General features: G+C 42.1%; 1 protein-coding gene and 1 long non-coding RNA gene across 2 annotated transcripts; both read right to left on the bottom strand.

Annotated features, from left to right (window-relative positions):
• Window positions 1-329: 329 nt before the first annotated feature.
• Window positions 330-3,469, bottom strand: LOC311100615 (uncharacterized protein). Its single transcript, XM_084141542.1, has 4 exons — window positions 3,315-3,469; window positions 2,801-3,172; window positions 2,144-2,274; window positions 330-1,501 (listed from the first exon to the last, which is right to left on the bottom strand). The coding sequence occupies exons 1-4, from the start codon at window positions 3,379-3,381 to the stop codon at window positions 1,376-1,378; spliced, it is 696 nt and encodes a 231-aa protein (XP_083997668.1). The 5' UTR covers window positions 3,382-3,469; the 3' UTR covers window positions 330-1,375.
• Window positions 3,470-3,765: 296 nt separating this feature from the next.
• On the bottom strand, window positions 3,766-15,888 carry LOC311100594. Its single transcript, XR_014609835.1, has 4 exons — window positions 15,762-15,888; window positions 5,394-5,476; window positions 4,775-5,155; window positions 3,766-4,497 (listed from the first exon to the last, which is right to left on the bottom strand). It is a non-coding gene; the product is annotated as an uncharacterized lncRNA (long non-coding RNA).
• Window positions 15,889-16,982: the final 1,094 nt, after the last annotated feature.

Below are 16,982 nucleotides of genomic sequence, written 5' to 3'. Positions count from 1 at the left end.
TAGATTGATGACAATCAAAGCTATAACGTGATTTGACGTCATTCTATCTGTGGCCAATGACCTTGAGCATTCTTGGATGGGCACTTCTAATGTAAATCTATGGCAGCACGCAAGGGGCTTGAATTTTCGAGCTCTCCCCATAGATTTTGCGGTGAGGTAGTGTCCCCATGAGTGACAGAACACTGAGCCAATCATGGCGCAACTAGAGAACATTACCAATCCTTACGCGCCGTATTTTCTGCTGGCTGCCTCACCACCACAGAAAGCACTGAGCTAGGCTGAAACACCTGCATTTTGGAGCTGCCTTACTCAAGAAAGCAAAAAGGAGACCCTGTTTATATGCAGCTTTATTAACTCATATATTATTTTTTTTACATTGTTTGCAAACTGATATGTGACACGTATTAATGCCAAAATAACATGCAAAACAGGCAACCAAAAAAATTATAATATACTAAACAGGTGGGGCTCAAATATACCCCGGCAATACAAAATACACATAGCTCAACCGCGCTACTCTCTCCTCACATTAAACAATCACCCACAAGGACAAGGGGGCAGAGGGAACACTTATACACGTACTAATGAGGGGATATGAACCAGGTGTGTGTAATAAACAAGACAAAACAAATGGAATGATGAGATGTGATGCGGCAGTGGCTAGAAGGCCGGTGACGACGAACGCCGAAGCCTGCCCGAACAAGGAGAGGAGGCAGCTTCGGAGGAAGTCGTGACATTGGTCACATTAGGACATGTCAGATGAAGAGTAGGATAATCAAACAGATTAGCCTACATTGTCAAAACACTTCATCTTTTAAATCTGCTGGATGTGCAAAAAATAAACAATTGACCTGTTCACACATTAGGCAGCCCACATATGATCTGAAAAGCACATCAGACATCAAACTGCAGGATGTGGTAAGGTATGTGTCACTGAGTCACATAGAATGAGTCTTTCTGCTAACATAGACAATTCCATAACAATCGGAAGTGGAGACACAAAAGAAGAGAAACACAGACATTTCGTGAGAAAGATCTGATGAGAACAGTAGCTTACAATTGGCACAGAATTGCACGCTATTAATTGCACTGACATTTCTGTAAGATGCATTGAAGAGAAATGCACAACTACCAACTTTAGAAATGGCAGAACAATGCAAATGGCAAAAAATAAAATAATTATAATAAAAAATATGGATTGCACAATTTTACAATTGCTCAGACAGACGTCTGAAAATATATCTGAAATCTAGCCGAAAATGGTATTTAAAGAACATTCCATTAGTGAGAACAGACAGTAGGCCTAACTGCATAGACACTCTAAAGGTAAATTATTACATAAATTGCAGAATTACTTCTTCCAATTCCTTCAATGTTACAGTATTCCTCTAAAGTCGACCTTGTCTGGAGAGCTGCTTGAGAAGAAGTAGGCCTGGGCTGTGGACACATGCTGGTGTTGGTTATGGTGGTGTCTTCTATTGACCCTGGCTGGTGTGTAGTGCTTTTTGGTATGTAGGAAAACATAGAGATGTTTAAATTTATATTCACACTTATCTTAGACTTCATCCAGAATGTTATGTATCTAAAGAGAGACTAAGTTATGAGGGGGGGGGACATTTTACAGTTTTAAAGCTAGTTTCCTGCAATTCTACACATTAATTTTGTCATGGGGCTGAGAGAAAATGTGCAGTTTCAAAGCTAATTTCCTGCAATTCTATACATTTTGCCATGGGACTGAGAGAATTTTCAGTTTTAAAGATAATTTCCTGCAATTATACAAATTTAGCCATGGCCTATGCCGTGTTCTTATGCTATCTGAAATGACTCAAACAAAATCAATGGGGGACCCATGCCATGACCTTTTTGGAATTTCAGATTCTCCCTGAGAATGGTGATTGTTAGTTCTCAAAGATGATCTTATTAAAAAATATATTGCTCCATTATGTTTTTTTACATAATTCATATTTCGTTTTAGTCATTTAACGTTACACTGAAAACGTTTTACCATTCCAAAAATTATTATAATTATTATTTGAATGTTTTTGCAGTGGCGGCCACAATTTATCAGTGGCAGTGCGCCATACTGCTAAACACATATAGGGGAAACACTGAGCATAATCATATTTTATTTATACTGGCTTACCCTTGTGCATCGCCACATCCAAGCTCCGATGAAGAGGATGAGGATGACGATGAAGGTCGTCCCACTCAGCACAATCAAGATGAGTTCCATGATGGTCTGACCGCCACCAAAGCACTCCTCTGGATCTCTCTCTGTATGGAGGGGAGAGGGAATTAGAAGAAGTGGTTCAGCTTCATGTCTTCCTGACAATCTCTGGGCCCCCAATATATTCCTTTGACTCTTGCCCAGAGTTTTTCCTGGCCTGGTCAACTGCTCAGGGAAAACTAATTCAAAAGAAATTCAAAGGAATATGGTGAGTCCACATTGCACATATCGGAACACAATATCTAACATCTTGTGCACTAATCATGATCATAGCTAGTACTAGCCACATTAAAACCACTTCCATCAGTTGAGGTTCAGACAATGTTTCATCAAAGGCTTAGGTTGACTCAAACCCTACAATACAAAGTTGTGGTATGTCATTGAAATCGCAGAGATTTATATTTTCACACCGCATCATAAAAAAGTGTGGAACAGACAGTTCTAGAACAATGATTGGATACCAATTCTTTGTTAATCCAGGAAGAGAAAGACAGTCTGAATGAAAAATGGAATTCACCCTAACCCTATTGAATAACATTTCTTCTTCTTTAATAAAAAAAAGTATGTTTGTACCTCTGACCATGATGATGGTGCCATTACTCTGCAGCTGTACCAGCACTTTCCTTTGGCTATCGTAGTACCTCCAGCTGCAGTAGTAACTGTCTGTGTCATCCACCCCAAGCTGGGACAGCCTCAGTGTGAACTCACAGCACCGCTTGACCTCCTGGTCCTGGTCTGACACCACTGTGACCCGACCTTTGAACCCATAGTGGGTGGTGATCCTACTGACTGCTCTGTCAGCCATCGACAAGTACAGTACATCTCTGTCACCGTGGAATCGACCCCTGAGGTAGAGGCCTGTGGGGTCGGGTAGCGATGTGGAGCAGTGGATCTCAGCTGAGAAGTTGACCTTCATCAGAGATACGGCACTGGGGCTCTGGGAAACTGGCAGGGAGAGAGATAGATAGACAGGGGCCCAGGTTTTAGACATTTTGTTATTATGAAGACAAGAATGCCACCTTGGTCCTCCTTGTTTTTAGTCTGAAGCTTTATTGTCCATTTAGGGTCAACTAAAAACTCACAATACCTGTCCAGGTGAGCACTGCAGGTGTGCAGAGGAGTCCCAGCACACATCTCCACAACAGGGCATCCATCCTGCCACCTGGGTACCAGCTGCATCGATTAGAGAGCTCCACACACTCTTCCACAAACGCAACACACTCACAACTGACTGGTGAACTGTCTTTCGGCAGGGTAAAATGAAGAAGAGCTGAATAAGAGGCTATGGGAGAGCTTCCTCTATTGTTTCGTGCACAGGAAGGGTTGTGGTTTTCATGTTTTTATTCTCTGATGACGGTTAGTGTGTGTGTGTGTGTGTGTGTGTGTGTGTGTGTGTGTGTGTGTGTGTGTGTGTGTGTGTGTGTGTGTGTGTGTGTGTGCTGTGATAACTGAAATGTACATTATTGTTGGAGATAATAATTCAGTACAAGACAACAAGCTCTATATGAGAGAAATAACATTATAAAGACTGGTTATTTCCAAAAGTTTATTTGTACACAAATCAATAACATTTTATATTCATAAAAAAATCCATGAATCCCAGAATATTACATCAGAGTTTAGGCTAAAACCAAAAACAAGCTTATCTTAGTGGTTATGAAAACAATGCTTGTGAGTTGAGCAGAATATTACAGAATATTACACACATCAATGTATAGATAGACCAAAACCAACTCCCTTTATAAACAAGCTTAGGAAGGGTTATGAAAAGGGTTCTACCTGGAACCAGAGTTATTCAAAGGGTTCTCCTATGGGGATGCCAAATAACCCTGTTAGGTTCCAGATAGCACCATTTTTTCTGTGAAAGACGATTATTAGTGATTTCACAAACTGATTCCATAAATGTTTGTGCAAAACTAATTTAGGTGCAAAAGTGAGTAGTGTTTTATTGGTATAGAATACATCTGACATACAGCAACATAGCAGGGGCAACGTTGAGTTAATTTAGAAAGAACCAACAAGCCAACTGGCTCACGCTGAATGTTATGCAGACACCAGGGTAAGGGCCTCTCTTGTACCTTCAGGGCTCTCATCAGTGTTGTTCCTGTTGCTCTGGGTCATATAACTCTTGAGTCGATCCATCAATCTTCTGCCAGAATGAGAAGTGATGAGAAACAATAGAACGGCCAGAACAGTGATGATGCTGATGATAACAACCAGGGCTAACCATACGGGAGCTTGTTGGGTGGGTTGGTTTCCCTCTTTTCTCGCTGAGAAAATAAAGAGAAGTTTGCTATGAACACACTGAATACTCACAAACGTCACAGTACAAAGCCCTATATGGAATTTAAATAGGAATATTGTACTATCACATTTAATTGTAATTATTACTAAAGCTTTTCCTGGTCATATCACATGACCGGGAAAAACTCAGGGCCCATTTAACCCTAGTCAATATAGACTGGTCACTGTCCGGTAAAGCACAGCATGTTTGAATTGGCACAGGAGTTGTTGATGAAGTGCTTTGTACTTTAGCATTGTACTCACCAGTAACTGCATCACTGAACCAGCTTGTTGTCCCTGAATTATCCCCACAGTTTGTGCCAATGGAAAAAGTGTAAATACCCTCATCAGCTTTGGTAGCACTTTTTTTCTCATAACAGTAGTGTTGGATGGTGTTGCTGTCAGTGTCTTCCCTAGTGTGTGGAGATGCTTCACATGTTTTCTTGTTACAGTTGTCTTGTTCACAACTCCGTAGTACAATATTTGAATTCTTCCATGTAAACCGTTCAGTAACACATGTTGGGTCATTTGCGGTCCCCTCCGTCCCTTGGTTGGGAGTTTGTATGGCAGTGTAATCCACTGTACATCTCAGTACCAGTTGCTGGTCCTCTGAAACCGATGGACTGTCACATGTTACTTTAACCCCTGGAAAACACAAAGGATATCAATGAATGAACGTGCAAGGATATCAATGAATAAAAGGATATCAATGGATAATATCAGTATGATAAACGTGCTCATATATATACAATTATAAAAGTGGACATTCACATGTTCATTATCATATATAACAATGCTGTATTATATCGTAATATTACAGTAATACCATTACAACAACATGATTTCACCTTATCAATTTATGAAGTTTGCAGTTTGAATTTACCTTGTCCTTGTGAATGGACACTAGGAGTTCCCAAATCCAGACACAGAAACAGCAGAAGCATGTTGCCAGTGAGTGTATCTGTCCTAAAGCACAAAGAAAAAAGACCACAAGACATGAATAGTTTAAACAGTACATGTACAGTGCCTTGTAAAAGTATTTATACCCCTTGGATTTCTTCACATGTTATTGTGTTACAAAGTGGGATTAAAATAGATTTAACTGTAAAACAAAATCCCAAAGTGGAAGAAAAATTATATATATATTTTTTAGATTAATAAAAATTAGATAACTAGAATATAGTCGTTGTACACAGTGGGGAAAAAAAGTATTTAGTCAGCCACCAATTGTGCAAGTTCTCCCACTTAAAAAGATGAGAGAGGCCTGTAATTTTCATCATAGGTACACGTCAATTATGACAGACAAAATGAGATTTTCTTTCTCCAGAAAATCACATTGTAGGATTTTTAATGAATTTATTTGCAAATTATGGTGGAAAATAAGTATTTGGTCAATAACAAAAGTTTCTCAATACTTTGTTATATACCCTTTGTTGGCAATGACACAGGTCAAACGTTTTCTGTAAGTCTTCACAAGGTTTTCACAAACTGTTGCTGGTATTTTGGCCCATTCCTCCATGCAGATCTCCTCTAGAGCAGTGATGTTTTGGGGCTGTCGCTGGGCAACACAGACTTTCAACTCCCTCCAAAGATTTTCTATGGGGTTGAGATCTGGAGACTGGCTAGGCCACTCCAGGACCTTGAAATGCTTCTTACGAAGCCACTCCTTCGTTGCCCGGGCGGTGTGTTTGGGATCATTGTCATGCTGAAAGACCCAGCCACGTTTCATCTTCAATGCCCTTACTGATGGAAGGAGGTTTTCACTCAAAATCTCACGATATATGGCCCCATTCATTCTTTCCTTTACACGGATCAGTCGTCCTGGTCCCTTTGCAGAAAAACAGCCCCAAAGCATGATGTTTCCACCCCCATGCTTCACAGTAGGTATGGTGTTCTTTGGATGCAACTCAGCATTCTTTGTCCTCCAAACACGACGAGTTGAGTTTTTACCAAAAAGTTCTATTTTGGTTTCATCTGACCATAGGATATTCTCCCAATCCTCTTCTGGATCATCCAAATGCACTCTAGCAAACTTCAGACGGGCCTGGACATGTACTGGCTTAGGCAGGGGGACATGTCTGGCACTGCAGGATTTGAGTCCCTGGCGGCGTAGTGTGTTACTGATGGTAGGCTTTGTTACTTTGGTCCCAGCTCTCTGCAGGTCATTCACTAGGTCCCCCCGTGTGGTTCTGGGATTTTTGCTCACCGTTCTTGTGATCATTTTGACCCCACGGGGTGAGATCTTGCGTGGAGCCCCAGATCGAGGGAGATTATCAGTGGTCTTGTATGTCTTCCATTTCCTAATAATTGCTCCCACAGTTGATTTCTTCAAACCAAGCTGCTTCCCTATTGCAGATTCAGTCTTCCCAGCCTGGTGCAGGTCTACAATTTTGTTTCTGGTGTCCTTTGACAGCTCTTTGGTCTTGGCCATAGTGGAGTTTGGAGTGTGACTGTTTGAGGTTGTGGACAGGTGTCTTTTATACTGATAACAAGTTCAAACAGGTGCCATTAATACAGGTAACGAGTGGAGGACAGAGGAGCCTCTTAAAGAAGAAGTTACAGGTCTGTGAGAGACAGAAATCTTGCTTGTTTGTAGGTGACCAAATACTTATTTTCCACCATAATTTGGAAATAAATTCATAAAAAATCCTACAATGTGATTTTCTGGATTTTCTTTTCTCAATTTGTCTGTCATAGTTGACGTGTACCTATGATGAAAATGACAGGCCTCTCTCATCTTTTTAAGTGGGAGAACATGCACAATTGGTGGCTGACTAAATACTTTTTTTCCCCACTGTAAGTATTCAACACCTTTTTTTAGGCAAGCCTAAATTAGTTCAGGACTACAATTTTGTTTAACAAATCAAACAATAAGTTACATGGTCTCACTCTGTGTGAAATAATAGGGGTTAACATGATTTTTTAAATGTAATGACTAACCTTTCCTCTGTCCCCCATACATACAGTACAACATCTGTAAGGTCCCTCAGTCAAGTATTGCATTTCCAGCACAGATTCAACTACAAAGACCAGGGAGCTTTTAGAAAGCCTCATAAAGAAAGGCAGTGATTGGGAGCGTAGATGGGTAACAATAACAAATCAGAAATTGAATATCTCTTTAAGCATGGTCAAGTTAATAATTATGCTGTGGAATATGTATTAAACCACCCAGACAGATCAAATATACAGTTTTCCTTCTGAACTGAGCTGCAGGACAAGAATGAAACTGCTCAGGGATGTTTCCATGAGGCCATCTGTGATATTAATACAGTTACAGAGTTCAATGGCTGTGGAATTCACTTTTTGGCCTATACGCAAAGTCTTATGTTTGGGGAAAATCTAACACAACACATCACTGAGTAACTACCTCCTTATTTTCAAGCATGGTGGTGGCTGCATCATGGAATTGGCAAATACTGGGGAGTTTTTCAGGATAAGAAAATGGGGTGGAGCTAAGCACAGGCAAAATCATAGAGGAAACCCTGCTTCAGTTTGCTTTACAGCAGACACTGGGAGAGGAATTCACCTTTCAGCAGGACATTAACCTACAACACAAGGCCAAGTCTACACTGGAGTTGCTTACCAAGAAGACAGTGAATGTTGTTGAGTTACAGTTTTGACTTAAATCTACTTGAAAATCTATGGTAGGACTTGAAAATTGCTGTTTAGTCATGATCCCCAACTAGCATGGGTACCAGTCTCTTTAGCTAATACACTCCCTGTACTCCATATCATGGGCCAAAAACACCGGCCTTTCTGCCGTCTTCAAATATGAACATTCTAGGAGAACCGAGGATTTTATCCTAATTTGATCAACCTCACAGCTATCCGGTTGCTAAACAACCGTTTTTTGTTTGTCCAGATTTTTTACAGTCTATGGTCCAGATGAACCCAGTCTGTCAAAAATTGCTATCTCACGTCTAAATTCTCAAAAGAAATACATACTGCAATTCCAACCACAAAATGTCTTAGACGATACAGGACTAAGATCGAATCCTACTACGCCTGCTCTGACGCTCGACAGATGTGGCAGGGCTTGCAAACTATCATTACAAAGGGAAACCCAGCCGCAAGCTGCCCAGCGACGCGAGCCTACCAGATTAGCTAAATGTCTTCTATGCTTGCTTCGTGGTTAGCAACACTGAACCATGCATGAGAGCACCAGTTGTTCCAGACGACTGTGTGATCTCTCTCTCTCCATAGCCAATGTGAGTAAGACCTGTAGTCCTTTCCTGCAGGCAATGACCAAAAGCACACTCTTTGGCCTCATGGGTGGAATGTTATTAACCCTTTCACATGTACCAACAAACGGGTGTGATCATTCTACTGTGGTCCCCGGTGTGATTAGAATGCTTATTTAGAACGTCCAGTTTTGATTGACGCAACAGTCAGCATTTGAACTGGCCACACTGTTTTTTCACAGAAACATTTTGCACAAACACAGTCCTTACAAAGTTATGTCCTGAATGTGAACAGTTTATTTTTGGATGCAGTGTTCAGACATTCACAGAAGTAGCGACAGCCTAACACAATCATCCAAACTGGAAAATGGAGGCTACATTAGTCCTAGCGCTTACTGAGGAAAGATTGACATAACACAAGCAGTCATACAGTGGCTTGCGATAGTATTCACCCTCCTTGGCATTTTTTCTATTTTGTTGCCTTACAACCTGGAATTAAAATGGATTTTTTGGGGGCTTGTATCATTTGATTTACACAACATGCCTACCACTTTGAAGATGCAAAATATGTTTTGCTCAAGTGTTGCTTTAGCAGTATGCTTAGGGTCATTGTCCAGCTGGAAGGTGAACCTCCGTCCCAGTCTCAAATCTCTGGAAGACTGAAACAGGTTTCCCTCAAGAATTTCCCTGTATTTAGTGCCATCCATCATTCCTTCAATTCTGACCAGTTTCCCAGTCCCTGCCGATTAAAAACATCCCCACAGCATGATGCTGCCACCACCATGCTTCACTGTGAGGATGGTGATCTCGGGGTGATGAGAGGTGTTGGGTTTGCGCCAGACATAGCGTACATTTTAGTCTCATCTGACCAGAGTACCTTCTTCCATATGTTTGGGGTGTCTCCCACATGCCTTTTGGTGATTACCAAACGTGTTTGCTTATTTTCTTCTTTCAGCAATGGCTTTTTTCTGGCTACTCTTCCGTAAAGCCCAGCTCTGTGGAGTGTACGGCTTAAAGTGATCCTATGGACAGACACTCCAATCTCCGCTGTGGAGCTTTGTAGCTCCTTCTGGGTTATCTTTGGTCTCTTTGTTGCCTCTGATTAATGCCCTCCTTGGCAGGTTTGTTGTGGTGCCATATTCTTTCAATTATTTTAATAATGGATTTAATGGTGCTCAGTGGGATTTTCAAAGTTTCTGATATTTTTTTATAACCCAACCCTGATCTGTACTTCTCCACAACTTTATCCCTGACCTGTTTGGAGAGCTCCCTGGTCTTCATGGTGCCGCTTGCTTGGTGGTGTCCCTTGCTTAGTGGTGTTGCAGACTCTGGGGCCTTTCAGAACAGGTGTATATATACTGAGATCATGTGACAGATCATGTGACACTTAGATTGCACACATGTGGACTTTATTTAACTAATTATGTGACTTCTGAGGGTAATTGGTTGCACCAGATATTATTTAGGGGCTTCATAGCAAAGGGGGTGAATACATATGCACGCACCACTTTTCCATTATTTATTTTTTAGAATTTTTTGAAACAAGTTATTTTTTTCATTTCACTTCACCAATTTGGACTATTTTGTTCATGACCATTACATGAAATCCAAATAAAAATCAATTTAAATTACAGGTTGTAATGCAACAAAATAGGAAAAACTTGAATACTTTTGCAAGGCACTGTATTTAGCTAACTCTCGGCTGACAGAAACCACAATATGAATTAGCTAATAGCAATTAGCTACTATTTACAATTCATCACATCATGGGTGAGCTCAGCATTGATATAAATAATTGAGTAAAACACTTTCTAAAAATCTAAATCTGACGATGGATAGTTTGTGCGCGCCACCATCGTCTGTAGCGTCCGGACGGTTTGGCCTACAAACTATGACCCCTCTATGGAAAGATGAGACTCTCGCGAACACGAATGTGTTCTCTTTTTTGCTCTACGACCCCCACAAGCGTCGGTACAGCCGATCTGCCAGCTTCTGTCTGTAGCGTACGAACAGTTTCGGCTACACACTAATAATGACCCCTCTGTGGACAGGTGAAACGCTCACCAACACGTATATGTCAGCTGTTTTGCTCTAGGATGCCCACAGGTCTCACAAGGCTCGTCTGAAGGTCCCCCGGTACCAGTTGAAAAAATTAATGGAAGTATATATGGAGACTGTTTAGTGCCAAAAATAAGGGGTGAAATACATGTAAAAAAAAAAAAATTATAATAATGTTTCCTGATCTTTCTTATATCTCTCAGAAAATACTGCAGGACAGACACTTCAGAACAAACTTCCTTAGATTTTTTTGGGGTGACTATCTGTTGTTCCATGTAGTGAATCTGTTAATAAATTAATCTTTATGGGCTAATAGCAAATACAATTTTCCATCAAATATTTTTTTTATACTTCAAGGGGTCTTAAAATTCAAAATAAATAGCAAAATAATCCTTAGTATGACCATCTTAAAACCATTCCACATAGCTTAGTAGCTTCAGTATAAATGGAGTGTCACGGATTTACTTACAGGATAATAGGAAATGCTCTGAGACCAGGTTGCAGCACCTACACACCTACACAGGCCTTCTGCTTCATATGGTCTATGGCTTGAATGGACTGAAATTGACCCCAGTCCTGATCTGCAGGTGTGGCAACTGTGGCGTTATTGTTAGGATTGGTCCAATTGCGTACATCAATTCAATTAAATGATTTTTATGAACAGGTCAGGACAAAGTCTGGGTTCATCTGAAAAGTCCCACTCAAGCAATTTTTTTCCTGTAAAATTCATGGAATTTGGGCTGACGGTAATTGGCCAGCCAAATGACCTTGGTCACGATAATAACCATTTGAATAGCAGAAAATAGCAAATTTTCTCCAATACTCCGCTCCTGACTGCATGTGCTGCCATAGAAATAGAATGGCATAATAGTTGGACTCGCGGCCATTGCAAGTGTACGCATAGGATACCCAATAAAGCAGGAAGTAAAATATGTGTTAAAATATGTGCTGTGATTTGTTGATTCAACTCAATAGACATTACAAAAAATACATTCCATTGCATGAGCCACATCAGTTAACATCATTTGAATGAACATTCTACATTACCATGGAAATTATTGCATCACAATACCAGGCAGCCATTGTGCGTTTACCCATAGATGTAAAGAGATCAATCAAACTCGACCAAGACAATGGAATTGCCATGGAAACGCATGGGGGAAAGGGCCATGGGGAAGATCCCGAGTCTCCTCATTGCCCCCCAGCAAAATATGGCTATATTTAGGCGTTTGTTTATATGTGTATTTTACACTACGTTGAGGTAAAAATCGGAGGATAATGCTTGGCACCAACAGATAGGGCAGCTCTGCTTCTAGCTTCTAAGCAACTTTGCAGTATTTTGTTTTTTTTGTGTGTTATTTCTTACATTATTAGTCCAGAAATTTTTTTGTGTTATTGCATACAGCCGGAAATAACTTTTGGATATCAGAGCGGTGGTAACTCACCAGCATTATGACCAGGAATACGACTTTTCTGAATTGGATCCATTGTTCGTACCCCCCAGGGCAATTTAACTGATTCCAGAAGCTGAGCCAAAACACCGCTGGTAGAGAAGAGGTATTCGGAGTGGACTTCTAGTCCAACTCAGGAGGCGCGCACACCATCCACCACTTCCGAGTATATTTCTCGCTAATGTTCAATCTCTGGATAATAAAGTAGATGAGCTCAGGGCGAGGATCTCCTTCCAGAGAGACATCAGGGATTTGTTGGGATCTATTTTCTTATAATTAGATGTGATGCCTAGTTTAAAAATAATACATTAATGATCAAACATAATAGGTTTGTGCTGTACTGATATAGATTGTTTAACATAACAAGCTGTGACTAATGTGAGGAACCGTTAGGGGGGAGGCTGAGATAGACTTGTGACACACACACACACACTGCCTCTTTGTTAAACCGCTCAAGGACATGTGAACTGCAACAATGAAGAAGAGGAAACTATGTCTGAGGGTTGCTGACTCTCGAGACAAGTTGCAAAAAACAACGAATGCCCGGCAACAGTGAAGCGCCAAGGGGCTGGGACCAGCCTGTGCGCCAACGATAGGCTGAGTAAGTTTAAACCACGCTCAGCCTCTACTCTGACAGGCCCGCTTTGAACGGGAACTATCTCTGTCTGAGTATTAAAATAATAACTTTGGGTTGGGACAGTTAGTTCTCTGTTTTGCCCTGCGAGGTGTTACAGTGAACCCGTATATAAGAAAATTGCATTTACCATTTATTCACTTTACTAATTATATTAATAAAAAAGCTGAGAATATATTCAGTGACTTAGTGTTAAATTCTGTTCTGATACCAGATTCGAATTACGCAACTTAACAGATTGTAACATATTCTGTTTCACGGAAAAGTGGCTCTGTCGGGATATACTGTCTCCGTCCATTCAGCCAGCTGGGTTCTCAGTACATCGTGCAGACAGGAATAAAGAACTCTCCGGGAAGAAGAAAGGTGGGGGTGTATGTTTCATGATTAACTACTCATGGTGTGATTAACCTCAATCAAATGCCGACCGTATTACCTCCCAAGAGAATTATCTTCGGTTATAGTCACAGCCGTGTGTATTCCTCCTCAAGCCGATACCACAACGGCCCTCAAATAACTACACTGGACTTTATGCAAACATATCCTGAGGCCGCATTTATTGTAGATGGGGATTTTAACAAAGCAAATTTGAGGAAAATGCTACCGAAATTCTACCAACACATTGACTGTAGCACTCGCTCTGAGAAAACATTGGACCACTGCTACTCAGCTTTTCGAAATGCCTACAAGGCCCTCCCCTGCCCTGCCTTTGGCAAATCTGATCATGACTCCATTTTGCTCCTCCCTTCCAATAGGCAGAAGCTCAAACAGGAAGTACCCGTGCTAAGGACTATTCAACGTTGGTCTGACCAATCGGAATCCATGCTTCAAGATTATTTTGATAACGCGGACTGGGATATGTTCCAGGTAGCCACTGAGAATAACACTGACGAATACACGGATACGGTGACTGAGTTCATCAGGAAGTGTATAGGAGATGTTGTACCCACTGTGACTATTAAAACCTACCCAAACCAGAAACCGTGGATAGATGGCAGCATTCGCGCAAAACTGAAAGCGCGAACCACCGCATTTAACCATGGCAAGGTGACTGGGAATATGGCCGAATACAAACAGTGTAGTTATTCTCTCCGTAAGGCAATCAAACAGGCAAAACGTCAGTACAGAGACAAAGTGGAGTTGCAATTCAACGGCTCAGACACGAGACGTCTGTGGCAGGGTCTACAGGCAATCATGGACTAAAAGGGAAAACCAGCCACGTCGCGGACAGCGACGTCTTGCTTCCGGACAAGCTAAACACCTTCATCGCCCGCTTTGAGGATTACACAGTGCCACCGATGCGGCACGCTACCAAGGACTGTGGGCTCTCCTTCTCCGTGGCCGACATGAGTAAGACATTTAAGGGTGTTAACCCCTCACAAGGCTGCCAGCCCAGACGGTATTCCTAGCCGCGTCCTCAGAGCATGCGCAGACCAGCTGGCTGGAGTGTTTTCAGATATATTCAATCTCTCCCTATCCCAGTCTGCTGTCCCAACTTGCTTCAAGATATCCACCATTGTTCCTGTACCCAAGAAAGCAAAGGTAACTGAACTAAATGACTATCGCCCCGTAGCACTAACTTCTGTCATCATGAAGTGCTTTGAGGGCTAGTCAAGGATCATATCACCTCAACCTTACCTGACACCCTAGACCCACTTCAATTTGCTTACCGCCCCAATAGATCCACAGACGATGCAATCGCCATCGCACTGCACACTGCCCTATCCCATCTGGACAAGAGGAATACCTATGTAAGAATGCTGTTCATTGACTATAGCTCAGCATTCAATACCATACTACCCTCCAAGCTCATCATTAAGCTCGGGCCGTGGGTCTGAACCCCGCCCTGTGCAACTGGGTCCTGGACTTCCTGACGGGCCGCCCCCAGATGGTGAAGGTAGGAAACAACACCTCAACATCCTCAACACAGGGGCCCCACAAGGGTGCGTGCTTAGCCCCCTCCTGTACTCCCTGTTCACCCATGACTGCGTGGCCACGCACGCCTCCAACTCAATCATCAAGTTTGTAGATGACACAACAGTAGTAGGCCTGATTACCAACAATGACGAGGCAGCCTACAGGGAGGATGTGAGAGCCCTGGGAGTGTGGTGCCAGGAAAATAACCTCTCACTCAATGTCAACAAAACAAAGGAGCTGATTGCGGACTTCAGGAAACAGCAGAGGGAGCACGCCCCTATCCAAATCAATGGGACAGCAGTGGAGAAGGTGGAAAGCTTCATGTTCCTTGGCGTACACATCACTCATGATCTGAAATGGTCCACCCACACAGACAGTGTGGTGAATAAGGCGCAACAGCGCCTCTTCAACCTCAGGAGGCTGAAGAAATTTGGCTTGGCACCTAAAACCCTCACAAACTTTTACAGATGCACAATTGAGAGCATCCTGTCGGGCTGTATCACCACCTGGTTCAGAAACTGCACCGCCCGCAACCGCAGGGCTCTCCAGAGGGTGGTGCGGTCTGCCCAACGCATCACCGGGGGCAAACTACCTGCCCTCCAGGACATCTATAGCACCCGATGTCACAGGAAGGCCAAAAATATCATCAAGGACAACAACCACCTGAGTCACTGCCTGTTCACCCCGCTGTCATCCAGAAGGCGAGGTCAGTACAGGTGCATCAAAGCTGGGACCGAGAGACTGAAAAACAGCTTCTATCTCAAGGCCATCAGACTGTTAAGGCAGTTATACAACACCCACAGTTCAGCTGAATTCACCATCAAACACAGACTCTAAAAGGTGATTCTGAGATAGAGACCCTGAGCGTAACCATGAGATGTCACCTCAAGGTCAGGTGACTAATATATCCTGACACACACACACACACACGTGTGTCTTAAGGAAAGGCACGCACACACACACACAATCACACAAGCTCACAATGATCTAAGTAGTAAGTATAATGCACTTACAAGCTCACAGCCTCTGGAGGTTCCGTAATCCAATAAATCCCGATTGTGAATTGTCCCTAGTTATAACTGTGGTAGAAGAGAGTGGGTGGAGAGAGTGGATATTCCCCTTTTAACTTTCCCTCTATCTGAAAGGAAAACAAGCTAAACCAGACCTTCCTGATTCCCAATATAGACTCCATACTGTATAATATCCACAGCAGCAAACTACTTAGAGGTTTACTGCCATCCTCTGGTTGAGTAGTGCATTTTTATTTCAATATTTGCACTGTCTCTATGCACACACAGACATTGTCACTCCAACACACACACACACACACACACACAAACACTTACTCCATTATTTTCTCACTCACACATAATATGCACATACAGTTTATACTGACTCTACACACCCACTCACATGCAAGCTGCTGCTACTCTGTTTATCTTATATCCTGTTGCCTTGTCCCCTTACCCCTATACATATCTACTTCCATCACCCCAGTATCCCTGCACATGTAAATATGGTAATGGATATGATTTTTAAATATTTCCTGTATATAATATGCTTACTTACTTACTTAATTGTGTATTTCATATTTCCTATTCTTATTTCTCGTGTTTATTTTCTAGTAATACATTGTTATTGATTATTGCATTTTGGGGTTTTGAGTTTGCAAGAAACTGTACTTGTGCATGTGACATTAAAACTTGAAACTATAGTTTACAGAGGTGAAAGAGCCCCAGCCTGCACTACTAAAATGCAACCTTTGCATCCCTTTATCTTTGTCAGAACAGAGGTGGATGATTTGATGTGTTTTCCACACATTTTCAAAATTCTAGGATCTAGAGTCTAAAGCATTCTAGAGAGAGTGCGCGAGAGAGAGAGAGAGAGAGAGAGAGAGAGAGAGAGAGAGAGAGAGAGAGAGAGAGAGAGAGAGAGAGAGAGAGAGAGAGAGAGAGAGAGAGAGAGAGAGAGAGAGAGAGAGAGAGAGAGAGAGAGAGAGAGAGAGAGAGAGAGAGAGAGAGAGAGAGCGAGAGCGAGAGCGAGAGCGAGAGCGAGAGCGAGAGCGAGAGCAAGAGCAAGAGCAAGAGCGAGAGGGATATATTCCCAGTCCCATTTCAGAATGAATTCAAATCAGACTGATTTCCAGGTTAGAATTGTTTTAATGCTCAACATGTGTGACACTGGTAAAATAAAACAATAACCTTAAAAGGGACAATCTGTGATTGGTACACTCA

This window comes from Coregonus lavaretus, assembly GCF_964263955.1.
Source record: "Coregonus lavaretus genome assembly, chromosome: 25".
NCBI lineage: Eukaryota > Metazoa > Chordata > Actinopteri > Salmoniformes > Salmonidae > Coregonus > Coregonus lavaretus.
The sequence above is the reverse complement of the archived record's forward strand: the minus strand, read 5'-3'. Positions and strand labels throughout refer to the sequence as shown.